Here is a 26,092-nt window from a genome sequence, read left to right as displayed (position 1 = left end):
ACATCATAGCAGGAGGCCAGTAGTAGTCAGAGCAAGGACGCTGGAATCAGACAGCGTAGCTCTCGAAGCTCAGGCACTAAGCCCCCTCCCTGTGCTTTGATGTTCTCAGCTCTGTCCAATGGAATAATAACAGAGCCGGCCTGAAAGGGACGTTGTGAGGATGGAGGCCCAGGGCTCAGGCCAGGGGCCGAACACGGCACTCGCTTGGGGCTGGCTGCTGTTACTACTGAGACGCAGGAGTCCAGAGCGGGGCCCGTCATTTTGCAGGAAACTAGGTGGAAATAGCACCGTGAATTGGGAAGTAGGCTACGGGGACGCCTGAGTGCAGCGGGAGTGTAGGAAAGGTACCCCCTGGCTTCTTTTTCCCCTCTCAACGTTGCTATAACGTAATAATAATAGCTGATATCTGTGGGGAGCTTACTGTGTGCCAGGTACCGTCCTCAGTGTCTTCCAGGGGCCCTATGAGGAAGGACTAGGGTTTTCCTGTTGATAGCTGAAGAAGGCGGAGGAACTTTCGGGAGGCGTGGGGAAGGCAGGAGGCATCCGAGCTTGTGTACCCCAGATGCCCCCGGCTCTTTACATTCCGCAGACACTTCTGAGAGTGAGAATTTGGCCTCCACAGGGACCAGATGCCCCCGCATCTCTTTACTTTCTCTCTGACTCTGTGTTCTTTGATTCCTCCAAGGGGTTTTAGGAAGGCAGCCAATCTTTCGAGCCCCGTCAGCAGGTAAGAGTGAGACTTGACTGGTGCACAGAACGGTGAAGATAATACTTTCGATTTTCCACCGTCTTCCGTCTCTGGCCCAAATCCCTTCTGACCTACCGAGGGCCTCCCTTTCTCCCCGGCCCACAGACGCCACCGTGTCTGGGAGGCTCGCTCGCCCACCTGGCTCTTGTTTCTTCAGGAAGGCGAGAATAACGACAAGTTCTTCACCCACCCCAAGAACGCTGTCGCGCTGGCGGCCTACCTCTTCGTCCACAACCACCTCTTCTACCTGATGGAGCTGTTCACGGCCCTGCTCCTGCTGCTGCTGTCCCTGTGTGAGGCCCCCGCTGTCCCCGCACTCCGGCTTGGCATCTACGTGAGTGTCCAGGTTGCTGGGGGCAAGTGCCATCAACCGTCTCTCAGGCTCACTCAGGCCTGAAAGGGAACATTCTGGAAGGGCACACACTGCAAATGGATTTAAAACAGAGAGGCCCTGGGAGGTCATCGAGGCCTTGGGAGCAGCAGGGACCCACTCCACAGGCCTTGCCTGGGGTCCACTGTGGAGTGAATGCACTTTCCCTAGTCTCGCTGGGACTCTTTTCACTCAGGAATGCCAGGGAGGGCGCCACCTGATTGTGTCACTTACAACCAGTGGCCACACCTGTGCTCCAGGTGACTAGTAGTCCCACCCACTGTCTCCAACCTCAGGGGCAAAGGCACTTGGGAGTGACTGCCAGTGGGGAGGATGGGGCTGGTGATGCCGCATCTCCACACCCTTTGCTGACAGGTGCACGCGACCTTGGAGCTGCTCGCCCTGATGGTGGTTGTCTTTGAACTCTGTATGAAGTTGCGCTGGCTGGGCCTCCACACCTTCATCCGGCACAGACGGACCATGGTCAAGGTGATGTGTCTATCTCCACACAGCATTTTCTCCCATGTCCCCTTCAAGCTTTGTCTTGAGTTCAATTCCAAATCCCCCCGGGGGCCTAGTCCTGCGCTCAGAAGGGTAACTCCTGGCCCCCATCCTCGCCGTGCTTTCCAGCCTTGCACAGCCGTGTTCCAGATGTCACCGTCCTGCTGACAGTAGCTAATGTGATTTCGTATCTGTGCGTGCCAAGCACTGGCACGGCAACCTTTGCGGGAGATGTGTTACTATTCCTAGTTCACATGCAGCCAGCCAGCAGAGCGGGATCTAGATTCTAGAGAGTCAGGGTTGAAACCCAGGTCTGTCTGGCCCCCAAGCCCTCGCTGCTCAATGACCAGTATTGTACACCTTCTGTCTGTGCAGTAGAGACAGGTGTAAGTAGGAATGTGTCCAAGCGGCACTTTGCAGTGTAAAAAGCATGCACACCGGTCCAGAGAATGTGCCTGAACAACGGGAGATGGAGATGCACTGCAGACCTCAGGGTCCTTTGCGGTACAAGTCAGGGCGGGTGGCCGTGGCCGGGCAGAGTGGCGGCTCTGCTCAGTGAATACCGTCTGTCGAGCTGCTGGGAGCTTTCTCCCTCGGGTTCATTGTCCTGGGGCCACACACCTGTGCCAGCAGCCTAGGGTTCTTCTCCGGCGGCTGCTGGATGTTGGGGAAGGTATGAGAGAGCTGGAGAGAAGGGAAGGGCCTCCTGAGGCCAGAGCGGGCAGCAGCTCGCCAACCCTCAGGTCGGGGCGCTGGAGGCGCTGACGGTGCTGCCTACCTGTCCTCAGACTTCCGTGCTGGTGGTGCAGTTCATCGAGGCCATCGTGGTGTTGGTACGGCAGACGTCCCACGTGCGGGTGACCCGGGCACTGCGCTGCATTTTCCTGGTGGACTGTCGGTACTGCGGCGGCGTCCGGCGGTAAGGCCTGGGGGGGAGCCGCCCACATAGCCACCGTCCTGGCCTGGCCCGGCCCTCTGGGCCAGTGGAGCAAGACCTAGTGAGTCAAGTGATGACGAGGTCTGTCCTGCACCCTGGTAGACTCAGCACACTCACTTCCTTCGGCCACTTGACCCCCCAGAGGAGGGCGGCCTTCCGGCTGACACTGAGGTCACCCGGTCCAGGGCTCTTGGGGCTGACTTCTCTCTCCAACACATGATCTGCCCGAACATAGCAGCAGTGGCCTAAAGCAGGCGACGTGGCTCAGTCCAGGCTGTCCCGGACCTCCCCCGAGACCCGGCCTCTGACCTCACACCAGGCCGTCAGCCTAGAGTTCAGATATCTCCATCTGGGAAATCTCTTGGCTGGGGGACTGCTGATGAGAGTAGGCTAGGAATTCATTCGTGTCCATCCTCAGTACGGGGCACCCGTGTCCTAGACCTAGGTGGCCTCGACCTGTCTTGTGCATCCCACCTCTCGAGAAGCTGACCTTTGCGCCTGAGGTCGTGCCCTTGGCCTTGCGCTGGTCCCTCCCTCTCGCAGTGTCCTCACCTGCCTGGTCTCCGTAAGCAGGAGGCGGCAGCGGCTTTGTGTGCCAGCTTCCTCCCTCCACCCCCTCGAGTAGGAAGTCTCCTAGGACAACACAGCGTCTGACGTCACAAGCCAGGGCGCAGTGGGGTGTAGTGTTCTATGCGCCAGGAGCACCAGGCCCCCGTCTGGACACGCGTGTGCCCCGCGGAGGCCCCCAGGCTGCCCCGCACGCCTCACCCCTCGCCCCATCTTTCCCCCCAGGAACCTGCGGCAGATCTTCCAGTCCCTGCCGCCCTTCATGGATATCCTCCTGCTGCTGCTCTTCTTCATGACCATTTTCGCCATTCTTGGTGAGTTCCCTGCACCCCGGCCCCGGGCGCTCAGGCCGAAAGCAAATGTGCAGCGGGAGAAAATTTCACTTCCACAGTGTTAGAAATTCAGAAAGGTTTTCCAAATGATGCAGACACCCGTGGACTCCCACTTAGGAAATGAAGAATCGGAAATAACAGGGAAGCCCCTTTTGGATCCTTCCACGATCTCTGTTTTTCCCCCCAGAGGTTCGCACGTCCTAAGCTTAGCACTTGTGTGCATGTCTTTTGAGTATCGCTTTATAGTGACACTTCCTTAAGCAACAGGATTATTGCTTTGAATATTCAAAAAATTTCTATCGGTGGTTAGGTATTGGGTGTCTCCCCGTCTGCAAGGTGCAACATTCTGTGTATGAAGTTTACTCATGTTGATACCTGTAGATGTTGTTCATTCATTTTCACTGGAGTGTGGTGAATATACCCAGATTTATTTATCTGTTCTGCTGGTGGGCGTTTTTCACTATCACAAATCACACTGCAGTGAACGCTCTCGTGTTTCCTGGTGTATCCATGCGTGACAGTTTCTATATGGCATTTGCCTAGGACGTGAGGGTCTGCACACGTCAGCTTCTCTAGATATAAAAACAAGATCATGGCTTTTCTAACCCCAAGGAGGCCTTGCGTCTTCAGATGAGGCCAAGTATTTATACGACACCCACATCCAGACACAGGGCGTGGACAGTGGGGACCCTGAAAATGGCAAAGAAGCCATAGGTCCCTTCTGTCATCCTGGGAAGGTGACAATGAAACAAAAGCACCCTGACCCTCAGGCCACCTCCCAGGCCCTTGTCTGAGCTGTTGGCTCCCTCTTCCTCTTCCCCTGGCCCCCATGCCCCCAGTCTTTAGAACTTCCTTTGTGCTCGAGGGGGCTGACTTCCCCTGAGGGCAGAGTTTCTCCCTTTTCCCACTCAGGATTTCAAGGACTCGGGGGAAAAGCTCATCCCGAGAGGGAAGAAATGAGTGGTTTTCCCCTCCCAGGACCCCTGGCTGCAGGGGAGCAGTGGGGCCCCTTTGGCATTGTTACTTGGCTGTTGTGTTTTCAGAACCAAAGGTTGTAAACCCGCAGTCTGGATTCCAAATTAGGCCTGTGGATGAATTGGTTTGGTCTGAAAATGTTGAGCCAGCATTTTAAAATTGGATTTTTACACAAAGATACAGATGCCCAGCCCTTTTAAATAAGAGACGATGATCCTGGGGCCCCATTTCCAAACAGCTGCATTTATCCAGTGCCCGGCAGCCCCTGCTCCCTTTAGACAGAGCACATGTTCTCCAGGTGCCACAGCCCCCCAGCCGCCACCACTCCCTCGCTCCACTGCTCTCATTTACATTTTTTGAACGAATCCTTTTGACATCTGGGTTTAGGACCTCTGCTTTAACCCCCTTTTCAATGTTTCCCACCACCTTTAGGTTTCTACTTGTTCTCCCCGAACCCTTCAGACCCCGTAAGTAATCGCTATGTTTTATCTGTTTCTTCCTTTATGTGAGGCCTTCCCCCTCAGACAAGGTGGCTGGACTGACCCCTAGGCACATTAGGAAGGTGCTCTACCTGGTTTCTCATCACAGCTTATGGCCCCTGAAAATCGCCATGACCCAGACTTGAGCCATTTCCTCCCTTGAGCGCTGAGGGGATCCCGTTTACCGTCCTGAGACGCATGTTTCTAGGATCAGAGTTGGAACATGGGAACATTTTGGAGGAGCAGTGGAGGAGAGCCAAGTTAATTGTGCAAATGTGTGATCCTCTAAGAGAAAGTCAGTTGTCTGCTTCTGCCAAAAGCACGGAGTTCAGGAAGGTGGAGGAATCCGCACTCCACGTTTGCTCATCCCTCTGCCATCCCTCAGGGGCTCCTTGGGAGGAGGCAGAGTTGGTGGGGGTGGGGAGAGGGAAGGACAGAGTGCTCCGGGTGGCCCACTGCAGCCAGTTCCTGGCTGCTGTGTGCTCTCCGGCTGGTGCCAACGTGTTCCTCTGCCTCCTTCCCTGGACAGTACTTCAGCACCCTGGAGAGCAGCATTGTCAGTCTGTTCGTCCTTCTGACCACCGCCAAGTGAGTTTGGGCTCTGCTCTGGCTCCTCCTGCCCTCTGCTAGTGCCCAGGGTCTTGTCCTCTTCTCAGCCCAGAATATTCCACATCTCAGCCCAGACAGGCGCTCGGGGCACTGTGAGGGGTGGGAGCGGCCTGGTGAGCTCGGAGCCCATGGACCGAGAGCAGGGGAAGGTGGGATGGGACTGGGAAGGCAGAAAAGGAGGTGTCCTTCGAGAAGGTGGAGGCAGGCAGCCACGGGGCCCTGTGGGTAATCGTCTGCCAATGCAGTTTCCCAGACGTGATGATGCCCTCCTACTCCCGGAACCCCTGGTCCTGCGTCTTCTTCATCGTGTACCTCTCCATCGAGCTGTACTTCATCATGAACCTGGTGAGTGGCCGTGTCCTCCAGTCCATGGAGTGGACTGTCTAGCCCACACTGTGCTGGGCACCATGGGAATGGAGAAATAGGAAGTGCCATTGACTGGAGAAGGGGCTCCCAGGTTGTAGTCATGTGCAGTGTGGCTGGGGGCGCCCTGTTGGGACTTGGGTTGTTAGCGGTAGCGGCAGTAGTAGCACTGCTGCTGCAAACAGGGCTAGAGTATAAGGCAAGGCTTCCCTGGGACCTTCTCATTCTCACACCAAAAGTGTAATCACCATAAAAGCTGGCACTTAGGAAGCCTTCGCTAGGCACCATGCAAAGTGCCTTGTATAAGGATTAATTGATTTAACACAAAAACCCTGGAGGTCCTGTTATGATTCTCATTTTGTAGATGAGGGAACTGAGGGTCACAGGGATAGAATGACCTGCCCACGGAGTGGCCAGCTTGGAGTAGCCAGGCAAGCCGGTCCGTTCTCAGAGCCCTGCTCTTAACCACTCATCTGCTGCACCCACGTGCCAGAATGTCTTGTGTATTTCCACCCCGTTTCTCACGAACCATCAGAAAATCCACACTCCGTTAAGGGGAACATGAAGTCCCCATGTACACAGGGAACTTTGCAGGTGTTTCTCAGAGGCTTAGCTGGCCACCAGGAGTGTTCTTGCCATCAGCCGATCGCCTCCAAGACAAGGCTGTCAGACCAGTGCCAAGAGCACACGTCGTCAGCACCAGAATTATCCGGGAGAGGCTCTTATCAAGTCTTGCATTTATTTTTATACTTCCGAAGAGCCTTCTCACACCAGTCACCACAGCCAGGCCCAGTATAGAAATGGGAAACATTTTCTCTGGAGTGGACACGTGAGATCTAAAAATTTGAAATCTTGGAAAATATTTTTGTAATTCCTCAAAACCAAAAAGAAATATTGTTGGGTATCGCTTCATACACATTACAGTTCTTATATACTGTTGTTCGTTTAGAATCATAACAATATATTATGTGTATTGATTTGTTTTAATTAGTAACTATAGAGCTAAGAATTAGAGTAAGATTTAGAGCTGTGAAAATTCAGGGCAAGGGTCTGCAAAGTGCAGCCTCCTGACCAAAGCCAGCCCACTTGCCTGGATTTGTCGATAAAGTTTTATTGGCACACAGCCACGCCCATTTGTTTATACATCCTCTCTGGCTGGTTTCATGCTATAATTGCAGGGTTGAGTGGTTTCGACAGAGACCATCTGGCCTTGAGAGCCTAAAATAGTTGCTATCTGCCTCTTTACAGAAAAAGTTTGCTTGATCTAAAGGAAAAAAATAAATGGGGGCCAATTTGAAGGGGGGAAGTAGAAAGGACAAGAGAGTTTCCCTGCAAATATTTTTGGGGAAAAAAAAAAGTGCTTCCTAAAAGTCTCCTTTCCAATTCTGCTCCTGCCCTCCCATCGCCCCCTGGTAAGCAGGCTGTGTTGTTAGTATGCCAACTTTGGAATTAGGCAGTTCCAGAATGTTGTGCCCTCGAGGTCAGGCCTCCACCTTCCCCTGATTTCTGGGGACCCTGAGTGACGCTGTGACTCGCCGGGACAGGGAACACGGGCCCTGGGGAGGGCACGTCCTGCACAGGGATGTTCCTTCCTGCTCCGAGGCTGGGAGGGCCCGGGAGGGACACAGCCGCCCCTGCCATCGTACTGAGCTGAACTGGGCATAGAACCCAGCAGACTCCTGGCTGCTTCCTTCTCCTCTTATAAAACGGCCCAGCGTGGGACAAGCTGTCGGTGGAGAAGAAGAACCTGGGGGAAATGTAAGAACAGTGTCTTCAAGGATCTGAAGGAGAAAATTTACAAATGAATTTGCAACGAAGGGCCTTCCTCGACTGAGACTTAGAGACAAACTTCTGCATCACCAGGGGCAGGCAGGACAGTCTCCCCAAGCCCCCTTCTGGGGCTGTGTGTGGAAGAGCGCCCTCTGGAGGCAGAGGACGCACTCGGATCCCTTGATGTCCCGCCATGCAGGGCAGACAGGTCTCTATGCTCTTCCCTCACAGCTTCTGGCCGTCGTGTTTGACACCTTCAATGACATTGAGAAACGCAAATTCAAGTCTTTGCTGTTGCATAAGCGCACCGCCATCCAGCATGCCTACGGTCTGCTCATCAGCCAGCGGGTAGGGAGGAGTGGGGGCTGGGCCCGGAGGGGTTGGTCCCTGCTCCCCCTCCCTTGCCTTGGCAGTCCCTAAACCTGGCAGGGCCAGCAGCTTTAGAAAACCCTTTGGAAGAACAGGAAAGAGCAGGGTGCCCTGGGACCCTATGCTCTTCTGGGTACCCCGACTGGCTGCCCTCAAGGGAAAGGGGCAGTCTGGGCTCTGTATTTTCCTGTGTTGACATTGCCACCCTCCCTGTCCCCTAGAGGCCTGCTGGCATCTCCTACAGGCAGTTTGAAGGGCTGATGCGTTTTTACAAGCCCCGGATGAGTGCCAGGGAGCGCTATCTTACTTTCAAGGCCTTGAATCAGAGTAACACACCTCTGCTCAGGTAAGAGCACAGGCCAGGTCGGGGCAATGTAGCCCAACAAAGCATTCATGAGGGGGAGCTGGGGCATGTGAATGCACCGGGAGGTGGGCAGGCAAAGAGGATCGTTAGGGACTTCAGTTTTCTTCGAGATTCTTAAACGTGTAGACTATGTTCGTCAGGATTCTTTCTGCAAGTGACTAAAATCCAACCCAAATCCACTTCAAGCTGCCTTGACAAACAGGAATGTGTTGGATCATGAAATGGGCTGGCCCTCGAGCCATGAGTGAGGTGGTGCAGTTGCATGTGAGCAGTTCCACAGAAGGGACACACACACACACACACACACACACACACACACACACCTGGCACAGCCTCAGACAACTGGCCCTGAGACCTCCATGGGCTGTCTCGCTCTCCTGGACTGCTGATGACCAAAACCGTTCTTTTCGATTTGAAAAGAATCAGGCCAGCTGTCGAGCCGAGCGAGCAAGCTCTTTTGGGGCTGACCTCTCAGTCCCAGTTGTTTCGTTACGTCCTCTGCTAACGGAGGCTCAGTGCATCCAGGGAAGGGTTATAGTATCCAGGGCAAGAGAAGCTGTCACTCATGTAGACTAAGTGGATTAAGTATCCCTCGTACCTGGAGGAGGGAGGAGATCAAAATGCCTGCAGGTCAGGGTCCCCTGGGCACCGAGGTGCTGGGGCTGCCCGATGTTCCCCCGTCCTCTCCCACCTTCACCCCTTAAATGTGACCACAGGCAGGTGCGTGAGAATACTGACGCTCAGTGGGAGCGTTCTGATTTTTTTGCCTTTCCATGTTGCTATGACAGCCTGAAGGACTTTTATGATATCTACGAAGTCGCCGCCTTGAAGTGGAAGGTGAGAGCTTGTGTGACACCAGAGGGAGCAGGCAGATGGCTCCACGGGGGAATGCAGCCAAGAGGCACCCGGGTCCAGCTCTTGCCCAGCTGGACGGCCCGGCTCTGGGCTTGGCATCGTGCAGGGACACCAGGCGGCCCCAGCCCCCACCTCTGCCTGTACACACGCAATGTAGTGTCTTGCTCAAGAGCATCGAATCTGAGACCCCATTAGTCACCGTGTGACATTAGGCCAGTTATCAAACATTTCCTAGGCTTGTCTCACCTTGGAAATGGGCTAACAATAATCCCGACCTATGGAGTTATTTTCAAGATTATATAAAAATAAAGCACGTGCATGGCCCATTTAAATGCTCAGTGAGCGCTGGCTGGCTTTGTTGTCACTTAGATCCCTGAGTGTTTGCGTTGTTCCCCAAGGTAGCCGGGCAAGCAGGGAAAGAAAGTGGCATCCTGGCCCCCGGGCTAGGTTCTGGTCCCTGGTCCTAACACTCTCTCTCCCATGGCCCTGTTTCCTGGTCAGGCAAAGAGAAATAGAGAGCACTGGTTTGATGAGCTTCCCAGGACAGCGTTCCTTATCTTCAAAGGTAAGGTTCACCCGAATATGGCGTCTCGACAGCTAGGGACAGATGGTAGTTTCCAGATCACAGATGAACATTGGAAGAGCATGCTCAGAGGGTGTGTGTGTGCGTATGTCTGAATGTCTGCGTGTGTGAAACAGAGAGAGTGATTGCTCATCAGGGAAATAAGTGTTGGACTAGGAAGGAAATTGGTAACTTAAAAACCAAACCGAAAGACATTTGTGGAATCTTCATTCATTAAAGAAAACTTACAAAGTCAGATAATTAGAAGAAAATGAAAATTTCCCACACAGAGATAACCACTGTTAATTTTCTCATGTGTTTCTTTCTGATGATTATTTTCTTGAGCATTTTAAAAACAGTCATGGAATTATATTATATATTCTGTTCCGAACCTGCCTTTTATCTAAATAATAGTGTATTTTGCCCATCGTCCTGCAGCAGGATATATAGCTAGTCTACATATCCCCTGCATAGTATAAAATTCAAAATTTTTCAAACGGACCACTGTATTATTTGCCTCATATATGCCTCTTAATTTAATGCCAATTTTGAAGTTCCACATAGGGGTGTGGTTAGGTCACAGGGAGTTTCTCAAGCAAAATGCCTGAAGCCTGGGTGTGGGCCATTCTGACCAAGAATGAAGATGGTGCCTCCTATTTTGTGATTTCTCTCACCTTCGGGCTTTGGGCACAGCTGTTATTCCATCTTCTTTAGGGGGTTTTCCACTCCACTGGAATGATAGTTACTCAAGTGATCAATACATCATCCCGGGCCGAGGCCAGCAGTAATTGAGGGTTCGGCAGTGGTCAGCAAAGCTTTGTTCTGCTCTGTCCTGGCTCTGGCTTGCCCAGACCTCTCCCCAGAGCGGCTGTTGTCAGCTCAGTCTTGTGCAGGCATCTGACTGTCGCTCTTAGGACAGGCCCTTTTTTTTTCACCCCTGGGCATAAATACCCTGGTTGCTTCCATTCATGAAGTATGCGGTAAGGGAGTGTGTACTTGCATATGAAAATTGAAATGTTAACATGTCTTCTCTTCCATCAGGAATTAATATCCTTGTGAAGTCCAAAGCCTTCCAGTATTTCATGTGTAAGTACGAAATATCACAGCTCTGGGCCCCTTTCCTCCTGGGTCTCCCCTTGTTCCAGAAGGTGGAGAGGCAGGAGCTTAGTCCCGGCAAAGCATGGTTTTGACTTTTTGTTATAGACCATTCCAAGCATGTATAAAAGTAGAGATTATAACGAGCATCGATGTACCATCTCCCAGCTTCAACGGTTATCATCCGACGGCCAGGCTGTCTGTCCATCCACACCCTCCCTCCGGCTCATCATCCCCCCACTAGGCCTGGACTTTTTGGAAGCCAATTCCAGAACCACCGACTGTGCCTGGTGGATATGTCACTGAAGTCTGAACCTGTAGGTTCCTCTTCCATCGCTTGTCTCTCTCTTGCAATATTTAGTGGACGAAAACAGGATTGTCTGTCCTTCAGTCTTGTGTTTGCATTTCCTCTGTTACTCATCCCATGTAACTCGGTAGTTCCAGCTACAGCTGTGTTGTCCAGTGTGGCAGGCCCTAGCCGAGCATGGTGATTTAAATCGAAGCGAATTAGTATGAAAAATGTAGTTCCGCGGTCACAGTCACCATATTTCTGTGGCTCAGTAGCCACAGATGGCTAATGAGTGCCAATGGGCAGCATGGATGAGGACATTTCCATGGTCACCCAAAGTTCTCCTGGATCGCACTCATCTAGAGGTTTGACGGGAGTCAGCGTTTCCAAGGAGCTCTGGTCCATTTACTGGGACATGGTGTTTAGAGAATATAGTCTGAGGTGCTGGAGGTGCTCACTGCTTGGAGTTGGTTCCTGTTTCTAGGCCTTTCCATGGACAGAGGAAGGGCTTTTGTATTTTTTAAAGGTAAACTGTGTAGTGAGTTGATCCTGATATCCCTACTTCAAATTCAGGACTAGAGGCTTTTTACCGACCCTCATCATCCTTCCATAGCGAGATTCCAGTCTTAAGGGGCTGGTTCCCAACACCCACACAGTTCTCGTTTGCTCTGTCCCACAGTCACACACACAACAGTCTCCGAAAAGTGACATCAACACAGCCCACAACCAACACAAACCCAACTGTATAATTACCGTAAACCCCTCTTCAGGGATGTACAGCCAGAGTACTGTGTTTTAAGGTCATCCGGAATAGTTCCTCTCCGTGTGGGAATGTCACCAACGGGAGACACGTTTAGGTTTCTTTATTCCCTTTTAGTTTTGAGTTTTTAGGGATGGCTTTTTACATTTGATTTTGTTTTGTAATTATGTAAAATACTTACATGGTTCCAAGTCGGACCTACAAGACAAATTACATTCAAGGAAGTCTCACTGATATACTGTCACCTCTCCCAATGGTAACGTTTATTAATGGTTTCTCCTGTTTTTTACAAACTCTGAACACACACACACACACACACACACACACACACAGAGGGTGCCAAAAAAATGTGTACACATTTTAAGAAAGGAAAACTGTATGAAAATTGTAATACTCAATCTATACCGATAACAAAAGATAAATACAAGTCACATTTGACTTCTGCAATGACAAGAGGTGCTCACAGTGGTTACCATCCGCGTCCAGACACTTCTGATGACGGCGAACTACTGCTTGAGCAACGTTGACCAAAGTGTCCACTTGTCTACATTTTTTTGTCACCCCCTGTATGTATCTACATATCTATATCTATCTATGTGTATATATCTCCATGTCTTAAATAAACAATAGCATAGTTTACACACTTTTTTCCACCTTGCTTTTTTTCGGTTAGTAATATATCCTGGAGACTACGCCATAGTGAGATCCAGAGATGTCCCTCACTTCTTTTTATAGTTGAAGGCCCCCTTTTCATGACTGTATCAACTGGTGCCCTAGTGGTTATCTAGGTTGTCTCTAGTTTTTTGCGATCACAAGTAGTTCTTCCATGAATAGCTTTTAGCGTACATCGTGTTGTGTTTTTGCTGGCATCTCGTTGGGATGGGAACCTAAAAGTGGAATTGCCAGGCGAAAGGCCAACATACATGCAACGTGGCTAACTATGCAGTCATTTTAAAACCAGGCATCTCTAGGGAAAACTAAATCCTTGTATACTGTCTATCCTTTATGCTGACTTGGAATAATCTGTAGGTTTTTACTGAAGCATCTTACTGGCTATTCCTACAGTGACATAGAGGGTGTGTTTAAAAACCCGTAGCTGTCTCTAAATGAAACCACTGGTTGATTTAGCTCCTGGTAAAAGCTCTCAGTGGGAAGAAGTCACCCATCGCATGAGTGCATGAAGCAGCCCTGCTCTCCGCATCTGCCCGGAAATTACCCAGGGCCTGCAGGTGTGACCTGTAGATTTCTATGCCCACCTGGACTTTCTCTGTCTACCATGGGCCTGTCTATTGCAGACTTGGTGGTGGCAGTCAACGGGATCTGGGTCCTCGTGGAGACCTTCATGCTGAAAGGTGAGACCGGCCGGGGGACTGGCCCATCCTGTGAGTGCACCTGGGCCATCTCTTGAGCTGTTGCCCCTCTGGCCTGCAGGTGGGAACTTCTTCTCCAAGCACGTGCCCTGGAGTTACCTCGTCTTCCTGACTAGTAAGTCTGACGTGGCTTTGCTGACCAGCTTGTCTTAAACACTGGCAGGAGCTTTCATTTGGTTTGGGACCTCATGGCTCTTCTCTAAAGTGGGGAAGCTTGACGGGAAGTGAGCAGAAATGGAGTCGGATTCCATCCTGTCCCTGTTTAAAACTCTTTCATGGTTCTCCACCGCCCACCAGATCACGTCCCCATCCTGGCTGTGCTCACATCGCCCAGCCTCATGGGGCCCCTTCAGCCTCGTCTCCTGCCAGGACTGCCACCCATGCCCTCGTTACAGCCTCCCGATCCCCAGTGCCCTGTGCCCGTCTTACCTCAGGGCCTTTGCACAGCTTGTTTCCTCTGCCTGGTGCACTCAGCCCCTTGCCACACTGCTCTGCCTGACATTCCTCCACCTCTTCTTATGTCTAAACGTCCCTGAGCACACTGCGCTGATTACCCGTTCATGGTCTTTCCTCCCGTCGAAGCTCCGTGGAGGCAGGTTCTACACTGTGTGGTTCACTGTTACATGCCCAGCACAATACCTGGCATGGAAGAGGTACAGGAAATACCTGTTGGCTAGACAGACAGATGGCAGGGCCATTCACAGAGACGGGGAGGGAGTGTCTCCCTTCTTAGCAAGTTGCCCAGTTGACCAGCATCTGGGCCAGGCCCTCCCCTGGAGCCTACACAGTGGGCCGTGGGGATGCATGGCTATCTGGAGGGCACCAGGCCTGCAGGGGATGCCGGAGACCTCTGAAGGGTCTCAAAGAGGAAACTGAGCCAGGCCACGTGTGGGAGCTGTGGTGAGGACTGCTGCTAACTGCCTGCTCCCTTCACAGTCTATGGGGTGGAATTGTTCCTGAAGGTCGCCGGCCTGGGCCCCGTTGAATACCTGTCCTCTGGATGGAATCTGTAAGTGGAGAGCACGTTTCTTAACCACGCCTGAGACACTAATGAAAGCCTCCCCCTCTCCCTACACACCCACAGCACACACGCTGTGTCTGCAGGTACAGAGGAAGGTGTCAGACCAGGTCATGGCCTCTGGCTCCGGGATGTCCTTGGGTCGGGCTCTTGTCTCATTGTCTCTGGCCACCCACGCCAGTCCTTCCTGCACATGGCCTCTGAGGGTCCTTAGACTGGCCGGCTCTTCCTGAGTCATTTAACCCCCACACCCTCCCCAACAACTAAGCTCTTCTCCATTAAAACCCCGACGCCCACACAGAAGGCAGTCCCACCACCTCCGTCGGGCAACAGCAAGCCGGTGGCTGAGAAAGACCTGAGTGGCCCTTCTCCCTGTTCCACTGAGGCCTCAAGAGGTCACATGCCACCCGTTAAACTTAACTACCCGTGAAATCAGGCTACACTCACGAGGTATTGGGTCGTGAGATGGAAACGAGTTAATAAATAGAGAAGAGTGTGGGCCGCACCTTAAGCCATGTGCCAAGCTGTTTGCAGGGTCTCAGTGCGGATCTGTAGAGGAGTGAGGGCTCTGGTCTCCAGGTAGACTCTTACCTGCCAACCCTGCCCCTTCCCTCAGTGACCTCATCAGGGTCACTGCTATAACCGATATCTGCCGTTAGACCAGTGCAGGACCTTCAGTAGGGCTTCCTGGGCATTTCTGACCCCCCAGGCGTGTGCTGTGATGGGGTGTGGCCACGTCAACCTCAGAGATCCCAGGGCTGCAGGAAGCTGCAGCCCACCTGGCTGGCCGCGGGCCTCTTGCTTTTGCTGTTGTTGGTGTGGGGGCTCCTTGGAAGGGAGCACTGAGAACGGGGCTGGGAATGAACGCCACCCAGGATGAGGGAGGCCAGGGTGGGATGGACTGCTCTCCCTCTGCCTTCTAGGTTCGACTTTTCCGTCACCGCATTCGCCTTCCTGGGACTCCTGGCTCTGGCCTTCAACATGGAGCCCTTCTATTTCATAGTGGTCCTGCGTCCCCTCCAGCTGCTGAGGTGACAGGGGCACAGCTGAGGTTGGGGAGAGGCAGGCAGAGGGAGGGCGGGCAAAGCCTGGGGACTGGTCTGGGAAGTGGCCGGAATGAGCCAGACATTTCACAAGCCTGGGATCAGAGATTGCAGTGCCCCCCCAAAAGTACTCAGGGACCATTGTCTCCTCATATCACTGGGACCGGTCCCCTCTAACAATGGAAGAGAAACATGGCTTGGGTGAACTAGGCCTGTGGTGCTGTCAGCTGTGGCCAGGGAAACACTTGTGCTCGCAATCATAAACCAGAAGGCATAGCTCTTGCGGGTCCAAAGGGATTTTGAGGCCCTCCGTCTTTTCTGGAATAGCCTCTTGTCGAGAAAAATCCTCACTTGGTCTCACACGTTTCCCAGGGACCATTGTGGGGACTCAGTAAAGCACTGCTCGTGGGCAGTGTCCCTCGCTACTTAGGGACCTTGAGCTCATCAGGAGCCGGGTTTTCCTGGTGGGTGTCCGGCTATGATCCCATATATGTCCATCGTTCCGTCCTTCCTGGGAGGAGAGGTGGAGGTGTGGGACGGGGACCCTGGGCGGCATCTCTGCAGCAGCTCCTGGGGGTGGTGGCCAGGCCAGGCGAATGACAGCTTCTCTTCCCCACACTGCCACCCTTTCTTTACCATGGGCGGCCACACTGCGGGCTCCTCTGTGGCCGGGGCTTCTGTTCCCTTCTTTCTCGGGTTTGCTGCACTGTCGAGCAGTCCTCCCCCGCTCTGAGCCTCCTGGCTTCGTTAGTAAACCGTGGTGAACAGCTGCTGCTCCCTGTTCACCGAGAAAGACTGAGGAGACACAGCGTGGCTCTGCGTCCCTCCCGGGCCGTTGTCCAGCCTCAGTGTCCTTGGTGCCACCACCGCCCCTTCCCAGGTGCAGAATTCACCTGAGCAAGTGCCAGAGTCGGCACCCAGATGGATGAGAGGCTCCTGGGCCTGTCGTCCGCCTGGTGCTGTGTCAGGTGGGGCTGCGGCCGTGCCCTGCGTCTGTAAGTGACCTGGCCTCCTTCCCTTGCTCAGGTTATTCAAATTGAAAAAGCGTTACCGCAACGTGCTGGACACCATGTTTGAGCTGCTGCCGCGGATGGCCAGGTACTGCCCTGCCTCTTGGCCCCAGGGCCAGGCGTCCTGAGGCTTGTGCCCCCAATGGGCGGGCAGCCGGGTGGTCATGGGAGGAGAGGAAGAGACTGAAATCGAGGGTCTGACGGGTCTTCAAGGCGACTGAAACCTTGACCACCACGGGTCTCCCTGGCACCACTTTTCTCCACTGACCTGTCTGAAATATTTAGTAGGGAGGGCAGGGAGCTGTCAACTCACCACCTGTGTCTACGTTCACAGGTAAGGGGTCACCTGTGAGTCTACCTTCACAGGTAAGGGGTGAATCTCTGGTCAAGGGGCATCTGTTCAGAGAGTCCTCATTCGAGCCATTTTTTAGCCCAGACCTGAAGGACGAGGCCCCCTTCCCTGCAGGCGCTTCCCAGGCGGTGAACCTGGCTAGGGGCATGCCTCCCCCAGTCAGCTCAGTGGGTCCGAGGAGGCCGGGCTGCCGGAGGAGGCGGGCTCTGCTGCCCGACCCCAAGTCACCCTGCCCCTTTGACCCTCCTCCCCAGCCTGGGCCTCACCCTGCTCATCTTCTACTACTCCTTCGCCATCGTGGGCATGGAATTCTTCTGTGGGATCCTCTACCCCAACTGCTGCAAGTGAGTACACAGCAGGCCCCCAGCCCTGCCCAGCCCGGCCGCAGGCAGCCTGTGTTTCCAGAGGACCAGAGCCCGGCTGAGTGGGGCCCTCTCGGCCTCAGGGACCTCAGGGCCATGCCTGTCCAAGCCGCAGCACCCTCGACAGCCTCTGGAATTACTTTGCTTTTAGGGCTCAGTTCAGTGCCGTAGCTAAGTGAGGGGCCTGGAAGCCCAGGGTTGTGCTGCAGTGAGGACATCTGAGCAAGGTTCCCTGTCCCTCAGGCAGGGTCCAGGAGCCGCCCTCCAACCAGGCCCGGATCAGCTCACCCTCTGGGCTGAGGGCTGGAGGCCTCTCGAGAACCATGTGTGGCCTGGGGCCGAGGCCTGAGTCCCATGGCTTTCTCCCATGTCTCTCCAGGGGGTGGCTGTGGACCTGGGCAGGCACGTCAACCAGGGGCAGCCACTTAGGATTAAGGCAGACGGATACCTACAGGAAGGATAGAGAGGGGGGACACCACCCCCCATGCCCTCTCCCTTCCTCCAAGCCATCAGGGTGAAATCAGTATACTCTGCCATTAATTCTCCATTCAGCGTTCTCTTTAAAATTTGGTCCTTCTGGCCCAAAGCACCTTCCATAAAGAAACACCTTCCAAAAAAAGGGAAAAGGAAAGAAACCCCTTCCAAAGACACTGGAAGCTGTTTTGAATGTCAGGCTGAGCTTGGAACGAGAGATCGCAAACTGTAGGGTACGTCAGAACCACCAGGCAGCTGCTGCGAGGTGCCAACTCCAGACTCCACCCTGCGTGTCTGATACAATGTGCCGGGCGAGAGGCTCCACCCTGCCTTCTGGAGACAAGCTCCCTGGGAGACTTGTAGCCACAGGGGGACGTGTAGGAACATCAGTGTGGATTTTAGCAGGTCAGCCATGAAGGACTGGAAGGGAAGGAGCACGCCAGCTCTCAGGACGGGGCAACACCCTGTTAGAACACCCGGCCGGTGCCGCAGGAAACCTGACGAGAGGCTGTCTCCTCCCTGGGGTTGCGACCCAGCGCCCGGCCTGAGCAAATCGCAGATTGGACACATCCATAGGAGGCATTGCCTCTCTGCCCTCCCAGCAATGTCTCCCACGGGCAGCCGAGAGGGAGAAGGCCTAGCCAGTGGCAGAGAAATGCCAAGTGAAGGCAGATAAGGGGGGGGGCAGCCTGGGGGCTCCCACCAGCACCCAGCCGGTGAGAGGAGCTGAGGTCCCTGTCGGCAAGAAAGCTGGGGGCCTGGGCAGGAAAACAGGCTGGGCCAGGACGGTGCTCCTTGGTCGGACCTTGGTTTGCTTAAGCTTTTTGTCCTCTGTCAAGGTGACCAATTGTCTTGTGACCGTCCCTTCTGCCCCTTTGTCTCCCGGCCAGTACGAGTACCGTGGCAGACGCCTATCGCTGGCTCAATCACACCGTGGACAACAGGACCGTCGTGGAGGACGGCTACTACTATCTCAACAATTTTGACAACATCCTGAACAGCTTTGGTGAGTGCAGAAGTCACAGGTGGGACGCTCCCTGGGCCTGTTGCCTCAGTCACCACAGGGCCTAGATGGAGCAGAGTGAAGCCGTCTGACGCCTGTGCCTCCCCAGCTCTTTGCCACACTTCTCCAGTCCTCTCTGGCCCAGAGGGAGTGTGTGGTTTGCCCAACCTTGGGGGCACAGGCCAGGCCAGGTCCCAGGCTCATTCAGTCACCAGGTTTTACTCCTTTTCTGATACTTTTTCAGCGTCAGGGAGCAGAAGAGCTTTGTGTTTGCTGGGAGGGGTTCAGCCCGATGCTAGGGAACCACCCCGCCTTGTCACAACTCCACAGTCACAGGGTGGGACCCAGCCACACCAGCCTGCCACAGTGCCCTTACATTGCTCAGATGGGACCCACACAGCTTTGCTCCTGGGTTCTGTAGAGGGGCTGGGGGCTGGGGAATGGAGGGAAGTGGCCTAGCCAGACAGCTTCTTGAGGAAGGGAAGCCCCTCGTGGCATCCCAGATCTGCACCAATTAAGATCTGAGTGCTGTTCCCCCAGTACCCCACCCCCACCCCAAGCCCTGGTCCATCACAGACTGCTCATGCAAAGGGCACGCCCTTTTAGGGACCGGCCAAGATGGCAGCACTCCCTGTGGGACGGGTGCTCAGGGAGAGCCTTGGATGGTCCTTCTGGAGCTCACAGCCCACGCTGGCAGATGGGGATGCTGTCCCTTAGGTGCATGGTACCCAGGACAGGTGGAGAGGGCCACTTGACACTGACTTTGAAAATGTGGGTCTGTTCAAGACACTTCTCTTTCTCCCTTCCCTTTGGCAGTGACCTTGTTTGAACTCACAGTTGTCAACAACTGGTACATCATCATGGTAAGGACCGCGGTCAGCTCCTGGGGGCGTCTCCCCACCATCCTCTGAGATCGCCCAGTGTGGGGAGCATTGCTCTTCCCGTTCCCTCTAGGGACTGGGGTTCTGCGGGGAGCCCACAGCCTCTGGGTCGCTGTTCTTCTCCCCCTACTGTGGGAGAGACTCTTTAATCAAGAAACAGTGTGGCAGCGGTTGTGGGGTTTTGTTTTCCATTCCCAAACTCTCCCATGGGCCACCCCTCCTCGGGACAGACCGTCCGTGTCAGTCCCAGGACCAGCCAGGACTATGCAGCACAGAGGAATTTAGATCCAGGGGACCAAGATCCCCTCCTGTGTCTCTCACAACCCAAGGCACATCAGGAAGGATCTGTAAAAAGCCGGGCGGTGCCAGGGGCCTCAGAGCGGCCTGAGCAGACAGCAGCCTGCCACCCCGACCCCCACCCACCCCAGCCGCTCACTCACTGGCTGCTTCCCTCTGTCTCCAGGAAGGCGTCACCTCGCAGACCTCGCACTGGAGTCGCCTCTACTTCATGACCTTCTACATCGTGACCATGGTAGGTCCGGGGCCACAGAAGGCTCCTCGTCCTTCATCTTCCGAGCGCCCAGCTGCCCCTGCCCGGGGAGGAGGCGGCCGGCCCACGTCTGACCGGCTCTGCTCACACACGTCCACCCTCCCGCTCTAACCCCCGCGTCTGCCCGGCCAGGTGGTGATGACTATTATCGTCGCCTTCATCCTGGAGGCCTTCGTCTTCCGAATGAACTACAGCCGCAAGAACCAGGACTCGGAAGGTCTGTGCACGGAGCATCCGCTGCCTTCTGCTCGTCTGTCTGTCTGTCCAGCGTCAGCTGGTGGGCCGGCTGGCAGTCCAGCTGTTTGGGTGTCCCACCTTCCAGCCGTGTGGTTCCTCTGTCTGGCTTACCTTCCTCAACGTCTCATTGCCGTTGTTTGTCAAATAGTCCATGACAGAAACATGGTCTTCCTGATCTCATTTTAAGAATAAAAACCACACTGGTCATAGTTTAAGGCGGAGACAGGTTCCGCGGGGACATGGCAGCCGTCTGCCCCACCGTGCCCATCGCCCAGAGGCCCTTAGCTGTTTCCCCTTTTCGTTATCATCACCTCATGGCCGAAGAGCGTGTTCACATCCCGCTTCTGGCTCGAAAGGGCAGAGCTGTTGTTGACAGCAGAGCCCATGGCACTTCCTCCCACAACCTGATGGTCCCCGGCTTTAAGAAGCACCTCAGTTATTCCCAGCTGCATAGCTTTCTGCGTACGCATCCTTCATTCTTTCCTGATTCTCCATCAAAACTGCCATTACTCGCTTCAGATCTCTGTCATATCCGGCTGTCTGACCACGTTCCCTTTGCTCGGAGACTCCCCCCTAAAACCCTCTGTCCCCTGTAAGCTGCTGGCCGGACCAGTGTTCCCCGTAGCCACTGCGGGGGTGGGAAGACGTGAATTCCTGATGGCAACAGGCAGAGGGCCTGTCGTCCTGAGGCCGTTTTGCTCAGAGAGGGAATCTTAGGGCCTGTGGGGGGAATCTCAGCAGGGAGGGTGGCTGAACCAGAACAGGCCGGATCGGGGCTCTGAGCCCAGGCTCCTTTCCTTCCTGCAGTTGATGCTGGCATCACTGTGGAGAAGGAAATTTCCAAGGATGAGCTGCTGGCTGTCCTCAAGCTGTACCGGGAGGTGCGGGGAGCCGCCTCAGACGTCCCCCGGCTGCTGAAGACCGTGTCCCAGATGGAGAGGAACGAGGTGAGGAGCGACAGGGCCCCGTCCGGTGGAGGGGGTGGGTTGTGGCCGAATGTAGTCTCCCCCCCACTGTCCATCCCCACAAGTTTTGGTGACACTTTTGGATGGCACCATCGCAAAAGCCAGAGGAGCGGGCGAAGCCTGTTGCACGGTGGAGCCCCAGGGCCCCAGCAGGGTGGAGCCTGCAGCCTCTGCTCTTCTGTAGCAAAACACCATGGTCTTTCTGGGACGGAGATCAAGGACCAAAAGCGATCTGAGCCTGAAGATGTACCAAGAGGAGATCCAGGTAGGAGTGCCCCCGACCGTGCCACCCCAACCCCCGCCCGGGAGTGGCTGTCCCTGTGGCTGAGCGGGTGCTCTCCGGCCCCTATCTTGAGGAGGGGGGGAAGGCTCGGTGGGGAGATACGGGATCATAGGTTGGGACCATGACTCATCCTGCCAGGACTCAGGTTTGGGGGGTGGGAGCTCGGGGCTCAGCCTCGAACCCTTGACCCATTCCCCTCTGTAAGCACCTCGCCTGTCTGGTTTTCCGCGTGTTACTGCCACTTGTGCATTCTCCAGAGCCCCATCTCCATTTCCTAGTCGGAGCCATTGCTGCAAATGAAATGTGCACAGCAGGAGATGTAATGGGCCCAGGGCGGCTGGGGGCCCTGGTGAGCTGGCGAGGACACGCCTCTGCAAAGTGCCCCTCTTCCCGGGTCCCACAGCCTGTTGATAGGAATAAGGCCTGCTGTGCCCAGCACGTCTCTTGGGTGTTTTGACTGTTTGGGTGTTTTGTGCTAACATAAGAGAAGGCAGAGAAGTCAAATATTATTTTGCAAAATCTTTCCACGTTGGCAGCTAAGTAAAATCTGCAGAGCCCCTCGTGGGCTGGCACTCTGCATTCCGGACAGAGCCCCCGGGCCACAGGCCACCCACGGGGGAGCCCTGCTTTGAGTCTTCCCTTCCACCCAGGGCTCGATGAGGGTCACCCTCGCCGGCCGTTGTGATTGGGATATTTTCTGGTGTTCCCACAGCTGGAGACCTCGTGTTTCCCTGGGACAGTCTCGTGACCAGCGTCCATGCCCAAAAGGCTGGGGGCTGCAGTACGCTAAAGTGACTCACACATTCTCTATAAAAACACAGGGGTACAGATACTTAGTAGCTCACTGACCTTGGTGTCACAGGAACGTGGAACTCACATGACCTTTGGTGTCATGAAACCTGGGTTTGCCCTGGCTCTATGACCTTGGGCAAGTCATTCAGCCCTTCCCCATCAGGGAGAGGGGGACAGTCCCTGCCTCATGTAGTAGAGATGACTGCACGCGAGGACGCACTCAGGTGCTGTCCTGTCCCCTGGCCTCTGCCAGGCCGTCCTTTCCTGGCCTCAGTTTCCCTTCTGTAAGATGCCGGGGCACAGAACTAGGCTGTCCCGGTATTTTTTAAACTCTGTGGTTCAGACTCTTTCAAATAGATCTGTGGTTCAGATCTATTTTTTAATTCCTTAATGAGCTGAATACCCGACCCCAGAAATGGCAGATGCTAGGACAGTACTGGTCTTAAGGGAGCTGTTGGATTTTTCTCAAACTGCTCTCAGCTTTGTTGGAGGGTAGCGCGTGGGAGTTAGAAGGGGCCAGCTTTATACAACCTCGAGCCTCGCTTTCATGGGCTGTCAATAAGGACACAACTCCTGCTCAGCTCAGCAGGGATACCTCAGAGGCGTGGGGGCGGGGCGTCTGTTGTCAACGACCGGAGATGATGGTCTTGAGAACAGGACGATGACCACTCCCTGACATGTGCCAAGCACACTTCACAAGGCGGTTTGCAAACCTCTGATTAATGAGGGGAAGATTTCACTGTAGTTTTTCTATCTGGGGGCCTATTCATGGGGGAGAGGGCGGCCTTTCAGTCCCAGTTGGCGGGGGGGAGCTGGCAGACCTGCCCCCTCCATCCTGGACGGTCCCCTGGTTCTGGAGGCAGAGGCCGGAGGGTCACAGCACTGTCTGGCCTGGTGACTGTCAAGCTGGGGGAAGCGCAGGGCTGGCTGGGAGGGTGCCGTCCGCTCAGCACCCCATTTGCCCTGTGCTCTAGGAGTGGTACGAGGAGCACGCCCGCAAGCAGGAGGAACAGCAGCAACAGCTCAGTGGCAGCGGTGTCCCCGTCACCCAGCAGCCCCCAGGCAGCCGCCAGCGCTCCCAGACCATCACTTAACCAGCTCACGAAAGCCATCTCTTCTATGCAATAACACAATAGTATATTTTACTACGATGTATCGAAGTGTGTGTGTGTGTATGATACACACACACATTCATATATATGCACATATTTATATATAGAAAAAGGAAAAGACAGACAGACAAGATGGGGTTTGGTTTGTACCGTTTTTCTTAACCCCAGAGGTCAGTTTGGTTTGGGGGTGGGGGGTCAGGCCCCTAGGAGCTCTCCGTCACATGGAAAGCTCCAGAAGGCCCCTTCACAAGACAACCACTTGAATAGATTCTGCCCATCTCTGTAGGGCTTGTCTTCAAAGTGGACCAGCCCTCCCTAGGCCACGTCCGCATCCAAACCGGCTTCCTGACATTGCTTTCAGAATCACGTCCCAGCTGACAGCTACCCCACTAACTTTCCCTGCGGCCACCTCACAGGTTTCTGTGTCTTGCTTTGGGGACAAAACCACTTAGGAATGAAAGAACCCACATCCTCGGGGCTCGTACGTCTCTATATAGATATACTTATTAATGTAATAGAACGTTCTTTGGGGGACCAGTGCCTTGGGCCTGAGGGAAAGAGTAAGAAGGGGTGTGATCATGCCGTGTGGTCAGTGCTAGGCTGCAAGATGGCGCGGACGCGTTCTGTGAACTGGCTCTTGTCTTCCTCTCCCACATTCCTTCTGGTTTGGTTTCAACCCTTGTTGCTGAAAAGCCTCCTAAAATGGCCTCCTTTGGAATCCAGGCCCAGCAGGAGGAAACAAGCACGAGGCTGGCCGATGGCTACCATCCCAGACCAATTCATGAAATGAACTCTCTCCACTAAATCCCTTTTCCCTGTGATTGTCCTGTTTGAGCAAAGACATGTTGGTTAATTCAGGATTCTGCTAGAGACGATACAGCTCCTTCACACGTGTGCATTAGGTTCCACTGCTGGGAATGGGAGCAAAGAGCACAGACCCCCACCCCACCCCCGCCGGCTGTCCTCAGCGGCCCTGTGGCTGAACCCTGTGGTCGGTCCACTTGGCTAGCTCTCCCCTCACCTTGGACAGTCGCCCTCCGTGGACTTGACAGAGGCAGGAGGGGGGCCTCTGCTCCCCGCAGGAGTGATGGTGCAGCTGTTCAGGTGAACCCTCCGTTCCCCAAGCACTCCTGGTGCCCTGGGGGAGTTCTCTGTGAGATGGGTGTGGTCGAGGTAGGACGGGCGCCCCAATCCAGAGCAAGCCGTCAAGGTTGGCAGTTCTGCTGAGTGGTGCTGGTGGCTGCAGAAGCAGAGTTGGAGTGGACGGACCTTCACAGCTCTCCGGGGCTGCAAACCTCTCATGGTGCAGGAGGCAGAGGTGGCGGGATGCAGGGATGGGAGGGGCAGGGGGAGCAGCCCCCCTGGGCATCCAGCTCTCCAGCTGCCTCCACCGCCTCCCATGACTTAGGAAGACTGATGGGCAGAGGTTCCCCTCACCCTGTCTTCCTCCTGACAGGGCAGGGCGTGATCCCAGGGATACAGTACCGGCGGCCCCACGCCCTCCATGGCCCCCTAGCCAACACTGCAGGGAGCTCTGCCGCTCACCAGGGGAGAAGTGGTAGGCGTTTGCGTTTTTTAAAGCACAGCCCTTTGGGGAAACAAGGAATTTTGGGGAACCCCTGCGATGCCCACAGGGATCAGGAGGCTGATGTCCTCTTCGTCTCTGGAGGGCCACTGGCTGTCACGGGCAGCTCAGTACCGAGCCCCAAGCAGAACCCTTTCCCTCCCCAGAGAAGCAACTTCATTTGCACAAGTGGGTGCCTTTTAGCTTTCTTGTACTGAAATGGGAGTTTGGAAGCGGGGTGAAGGGGCAGCTTTTAAAGGAGGGTGGGCGTCCTCCGAGCTGAATGTCATTCTAGGGCCTCATTCTAGTCCCTTCCTCTGCCCCCAGGGGGCTGCAAACCTGGGAAGGGCACCAGGGGAGTTGAGGCCCCCAGTGTGAGGGGTGGTATCAGGAAGGGGGCGGGGGGGGTGCTCGAGTCCGTCCCTCCCAACCCTGGGAAAGGCCCTGGTGTAGCTAGGACGGGATGAATGCAAAGGGCCAACAGTGCTGATGGACCAGACTCCAGCCACTGGTCAGCGTCCTTGTCATTGAAGATGAGGACAGCTGTCCCCATGGGGTCACCTGTGGCCTCGGCAAGTTGACCCTCAAATTTGCACATAGGCTCCTGGAGCAGGGAGCGGGTGTCACCCAGGGCTGTGAGCTCTGAGGGACCCAGGACATCATCCAGCTCAGATGCCCTTACCTCCCATGTCATAGCTTAGCAAAACCAAGCTGAGACTCGCCTGGGTCAAGCAACCTATCAGTGGCCGTGATGGCTCTGCCCCTGCCCCACTTTGGGAGTGGGGGCGGGGTGCCATCTGGTCCTTCCTTGCTTCCGTCCCCCAAACCAGCCTTACTCCACACCACGCGACAATCATTTTGTACGGATAGCGGGAGCAACGCTGTAAGGTTTTGTACATTGATTTGTTACCTAGAAAACCCACTGTGTCTCCAGACGTCTGGCATATTAATAAAAGAGCCTCTGCTTTGTAAATGTGGCTGCTGCCTTGTGACATCTGCCAGGTGCCGTTCTGTGGCTTCTGGTATTGTGGAGTAAGTGGGGAGGTCCCACCCGTGGCCGGTCCTGAGCCCACCTCAGCTCCACCCCTAGATGTGCCATGAAGCCCAGATATGTCAGGCCCAAGAGCCTTC

General features: G+C 54.7%; 1 protein-coding gene across 3 annotated transcripts in view; it reads left to right on the top strand.

Moving 5' to 3' along the window:
* The window catches only part of TPCN1 (two pore segment channel 1), a 54,324-nt gene extending 28,390 nt beyond the window's left edge, over nucleotides 1-25,934 (top strand). For all 3 annotated transcript variants that reach the window (XM_074321567.1, XM_074321565.1, XM_074321566.1), the window contains 25 exons: nucleotides 906-1,082; nucleotides 1,494-1,607; nucleotides 2,408-2,538; nucleotides 3,349-3,437; nucleotides 4,863-4,897; nucleotides 5,439-5,497; nucleotides 5,764-5,863; nucleotides 7,883-7,999; nucleotides 8,242-8,366; nucleotides 9,173-9,221; nucleotides 9,741-9,804; nucleotides 10,843-10,887; nucleotides 13,241-13,297; nucleotides 13,377-13,430; nucleotides 14,252-14,324; nucleotides 15,257-15,364; nucleotides 16,403-16,474; nucleotides 16,993-17,082; nucleotides 18,465-18,580; nucleotides 19,394-19,440; nucleotides 19,922-19,990; nucleotides 20,141-20,225; nucleotides 21,053-21,192; nucleotides 21,395-21,475; nucleotides 23,260-25,934. In XM_074321567.1, coding sequence (XP_074177668.1) covers nucleotides 906-1,082; nucleotides 1,494-1,607; nucleotides 2,408-2,538; nucleotides 3,349-3,437; nucleotides 4,863-4,897; nucleotides 5,439-5,497; nucleotides 5,764-5,863; nucleotides 7,883-7,999; nucleotides 8,242-8,366; nucleotides 9,173-9,221; nucleotides 9,741-9,804; nucleotides 10,843-10,887; nucleotides 13,241-13,297; nucleotides 13,377-13,430; nucleotides 14,252-14,324; nucleotides 15,257-15,364; nucleotides 16,403-16,474; nucleotides 16,993-17,082; nucleotides 18,465-18,580; nucleotides 19,394-19,440; nucleotides 19,922-19,990; nucleotides 20,141-20,225; nucleotides 21,053-21,192; nucleotides 21,395-21,475; nucleotides 23,260-23,379 — 2,217 coding nt within the window. In that variant the 3' untranslated portion in view covers nucleotides 23,380-25,934. The remainder of the gene's footprint in view (nucleotides 1-905; nucleotides 1,083-1,493; nucleotides 1,608-2,407; nucleotides 2,539-3,348; nucleotides 3,438-4,862; nucleotides 4,898-5,438; nucleotides 5,498-5,763; nucleotides 5,864-7,882; nucleotides 8,000-8,241; nucleotides 8,367-9,172; nucleotides 9,222-9,740; nucleotides 9,805-10,842; nucleotides 10,888-13,240; nucleotides 13,298-13,376; nucleotides 13,431-14,251; nucleotides 14,325-15,256; nucleotides 15,365-16,402; nucleotides 16,475-16,992; nucleotides 17,083-18,464; nucleotides 18,581-19,393; nucleotides 19,441-19,921; nucleotides 19,991-20,140; nucleotides 20,226-21,052; nucleotides 21,193-21,394; nucleotides 21,476-23,259) is intronic.
* The last annotated feature ends 158 nt before the right edge of the window (nucleotides 25,935-26,092 follow it).

Source organism: Rhinolophus sinicus, linkage group LG16 (assembly GCF_036562045.2).
Source record: "Rhinolophus sinicus isolate RSC01 linkage group LG16, ASM3656204v1, whole genome shotgun sequence".
NCBI lineage: Eukaryota > Metazoa > Chordata > Mammalia > Chiroptera > Rhinolophidae > Rhinolophus > Rhinolophus sinicus.
This window is presented reverse-complemented; position numbering and strand designations above follow the sequence as displayed.